Genomic DNA, 3,980 nt, shown 5'->3' with positions numbered 1-3,980 from the left:
TTACTTTAGATGTGGGTGACTCATATAATATCTTAATCCATTTTATAAATTCAAAATGTATACTGTTTATCTATTTTGTCAAAGGCTTTTTCAGCACCTGATAAAATTACAGACTGATATTTATTTTTATTCGAGTCTAATAGATCTACAGCTAACTTAATGTCTGCTGCTTTCCTAGTTTTTATAAACCTTGCTTGATCATTCTTGATAAGGAACAATATCATTTGCTGTAATCTGTTCGCTAACATTGCTGTTAAAATCTTTGTGTCCACATTAATCAGTGAGACTGGAGGAGAATTAGGCATTAGTCTTCAGAAGCGTTCCTCAATTTCTTGAAGAGGCAACTTAGTTGAGGAGCAAGGGCTCAGGTCAACTAGTGAACATGTAGGCTTATAAATATCCACTAAGATCATAGCACACAGGCTGACAATGAGTGGGTGTTGTTGTTTGTTTGTTTGTTTGTTTGCTTGTTTTAGTTTTGTGCCTTCAAGTCAGTTTTTGATTCCTGGTGACTGCCTGGTCCAGTGCCTGCAGTTTTCTTGGCAAGGTTTTCAGATATGGTTTGCCATTGCATCCGTTCTAGGGCTGAGAGAGAGTGACTGGCCCAAGGTCACCCAACTAGCCTTGTGCCTAAGTGGAACTGGAAGTCATGATCTCCTGGTTTGTAGCCCGGTGCCTTAACCACTACACCAAACTGGATCTCATGAGTGTAAATGAGATATATCCTCTAAAAGAATGAAACATTTTTTTCCAGATCAGCATGAATCTGAAATATAACGTTCTTTACTTAGACTTTTCTCTTTGAAGTCAGTTATGCAGTCATCTTTTAATGAGATTTAAGATCTAGAATCTGAGGGGAGGAAATATCCTCTTGTAGAGATGAGGACCGATCTATCAGTTGTCAGTTTAAGTCTCATCCTGGAGTTCTCATACTAAAGTATTGAGGAGAGGGTTTCTATTACTTAAGGACCAAACTTGCTTGGTTTGAACATATCTGACATCTTTTAGGTGTTTCGAGGGCTTGGATGAAGCCTGTGTTGCAGAATGTGAGCGCTGCCTTTTCTTCCTCCTCCCCATTTTGACAGTGATCCTTTTCTCTGATCTAATTAATCCATGCATCAGAAGGTTCAGGCAAGTAGTGGGAAATGTTATAAATTAAGATAAAAAAGACAGTATAGGGATAGAGTTAAAACAACAAAGTAAAATGTATTATCCAGCACTTTCCTTTAGTCAGCTTCCCTATTTGATCCCAAATAAAATGGAGCAGGAATATTCTCCCTGATTGGCAGATACTGAAAATATTAAGAAAAGAAGGGAGCAGGGTTGAGGGAGAAGGGGGGGGAAAAAGCCCCTTTTATTCCTCCTTCCTTCCTTCCTTCCTTCCTTCCTTCCTTCCTTCCTTCCTTCCTTCCTTCCTTCCTTCCTTCCTTCCTCCTCCTCCTCCTCCTCCTCCTCCTCCTCCTCCTCCTCTTCTTCTTCTTCTTCTTCTTCTTCTTCTTCTTCTTCTTCTTCTTCTTCTTCTTCTTCTTCTTCCTCCTCCTCCTCCTCCTCCTCCTCCTCCTCCTCCTTCTTTTCTCTCTCTCTCTCTCTTTCTCTCTTTCTCTCTTTCTCTCTTTCTCTCTTTTCCTTTTTGGTCCTTTCTCTTTGCTCCTCCAAACCTTCCTTTCCCCTAAGCCCAATTATCTTCTAGAAGCAAATTTTACTCTTGGGACTATTCTGTTTGTTTTGCACTTATCTTCATGCCACTGAGAACAAAAGAAAGTTAAACTGAGTTGAATGATAATATTCACTGACAACAGCCAATAAAACATTGCCTGCTTCCTTTGAAATATCACATCCTTGAAAGACTTAGTTTTGATCATAACTGGAACATTGGAATTCATTTGAGAACAAGAACCAGAGGTATTCTGCTTTTATGTCATTTCTATCAGCAGAAAACGTCCTGAAAAGAATGGCTTTCTATTTGAACAATTAACCTTGGCATTTTTAAAACGGTAATATTTACAATGATATTCATAAATTTCATATGTGGTTTGAAATTGGTAATGCATTGCTAGCATACAGTTTTCTTGCAATAGGAATACTTTCCCTTTAAACCCAACACATGAGCTATTTTTAAATAATCTGATCTATTAATTCCTTTTGCAGAAAATATTTACAATGACAGAAATCTATGTAGTCCTATCAGTTCTTCATAAATTCAGTGGGCCTTATGTGTTAGTGACTTTTTATTTATTATTTTTTTAATACATAAAAGTGCTTTAATATAAAAGTAAAAAAAAATACAAAAAGAAAAAAATTAACTAAATATGATGTGACTTAATAAGAAGGCAGCTCTATATTTTTTGTGGAATCCATGGAGATTTTGCTACAAGTCATGGAAAGTGAATATATTTGCAAAAACTGTTTCACACATTACTACCAGTTTTGAATTTATAGATCCTCAACATTTAATGTCTTACTAATAGATCAGCTTGAAATGTCTGCAGAATGGCAGAACAGAACAAGGATAAAAGAGTTCATCCTCCTTGGATTTGGGAACACAAAGAACTTCAACACTCTTCTCTTCATATTATTTCTGATCATTTATACTGTAACTTTATCTGGGAACCTTCTCATAATTACCCTGGTTGTGGTGGAGAAACATCTCCACACGCCGATGTACTTCTTCCTTTCTAATCTATCCTGCTTAGAGATCTGCTACACCTCAACTATATTACCTAAACTGCTGGCCAGTTTTCTTACTGGCAAGAAAACAATTTCTCTTTGGGGCTGTATTTTACAGATGCATTTCTTTTCCACTCTTGCAGCTACTGAGTGTTACCTCTTGGCAGCAATGTCATTTGATCATTATCTAGCCATATGTAGACCCTTGCATTATGTCACACTTATGAACAACAAAACATGCATCTTGCTAGTTTCAGGATCATGGATAATAGGATTCTTTCTTATCACAATTTCAACATCCTTGTTGACACAACTTACGTTCTGTGATCAATACAAAATTGACCATTTCTTTTGTGATTTCACACCGCTGGTAAAACTGTCTTGCAGTGACACTTGGGAGATTGAAAGTGTTGCTTTGACAACGTCATCTCTGGGACTTCTGTCTACATTTTTCATAACTGTGTCATCTTATGCTTTTATCATTGGAGCAATTCTGAAAATCCCCTCTGTGAATGGGAGACAAAAGGCATTTTCCACCTGTTCTTCCCATCTCACTGTAGTCTCCATTTTCTATGGATCCTTAATGTTTGTCTACATTTTGCCAACCACTGGACAATTCGAAGATATGAAAAAGGGCTTTTCTTTTGTATATACAGTTCTTACCCCCATAGTCAACCCCTTCATTTACAGCCTACGAAATAGAGATATAAAAGAAACCTTTCGAAAAGAATTCTTCAGATGTGGGAGATTTTCTGACTTTCATTAATATCAAGAGATGCAGTATGAATACATTCATTCTATTGTATGTGCTTAATGACTTTTCTTTCTAATGATTTGTGGAATACAGCTTTCCCTTCAGCAACTTAAATTAGGAGAATAGGCTCAAAATAGGAAAAACAATTGTACTACTAAAGATCAATTCCTCCTTCTCTCTCTTAAAGCTTCTCTTTTTCTCCTTATTCACTACTAAAGAGACTCAACATTCACCATTAATAACACTTAAATTCTACAATACTGAAATGGTATTTTGTATTACTCATATATTGATTTCACACATTTCAATGTATAAAATCCTAAATTAATAATAGTCTAGAATTATCTGAGACATGAATTTATGTATTTATTACTGGACAAAGAAATATTCAATAAATATCTGTTCAGTCCAGTTTTACTTGTGTTGGTTCTTTTGGTTTCCAGGAAGTCACTTTTTAATAGTAATGTTTTGTAATTTGACAGCTACTAATTTTAAACCACTGCATTATGAAGTATTAAAGAATAACAGGTTTTATCTTCATTTGTTATGTATCAGAGAA

At 35.9% G+C, this 3,980-nt stretch overlaps 1 protein-coding gene across 1 annotated transcript; it reads left to right on the top strand.

Annotated features, from left to right (window-relative positions):
* The first annotated feature begins 2,479 nt into the window (after positions 1-2,479).
* LOC148215613 (olfactory receptor 2AP1-like) lies at positions 2,480-3,433 on the top strand. The gene has a single exon (XM_088143081.1). The coding sequence runs from the start codon at positions 2,480-2,482 to the stop codon at positions 3,431-3,433; it is 954 nt and encodes a 317-aa protein (XP_087999207.1).
* Positions 3,434-3,980: the final 547 nt, after the last annotated feature.

Source organism: Python bivittatus, unplaced genomic scaffold (genome assembly GCF_059951505.1).
Source record: "Python bivittatus isolate LINGU-HERP-01145 unplaced genomic scaffold, Pbiv_v1 ctg000470_np1212, whole genome shotgun sequence".
NCBI classification, from domain to species: domain Eukaryota; kingdom Metazoa; phylum Chordata; class Lepidosauria; order Squamata; family Pythonidae; genus Python; species Python bivittatus.
Note: the sequence above shows the minus strand (reverse complement) of the source record. Positions and strands in the feature narration are given on the sequence as shown.

Bases quoted from the DNA above. Each gene is read 5' to 3' on its own strand.
- LOC148215613 (XM_088143081.1), top strand. From the start codon at position 2,480: ATGTCTGCAGAATGGCAGAACAGAACAAGGATAAAAGAGTTCATCCTC.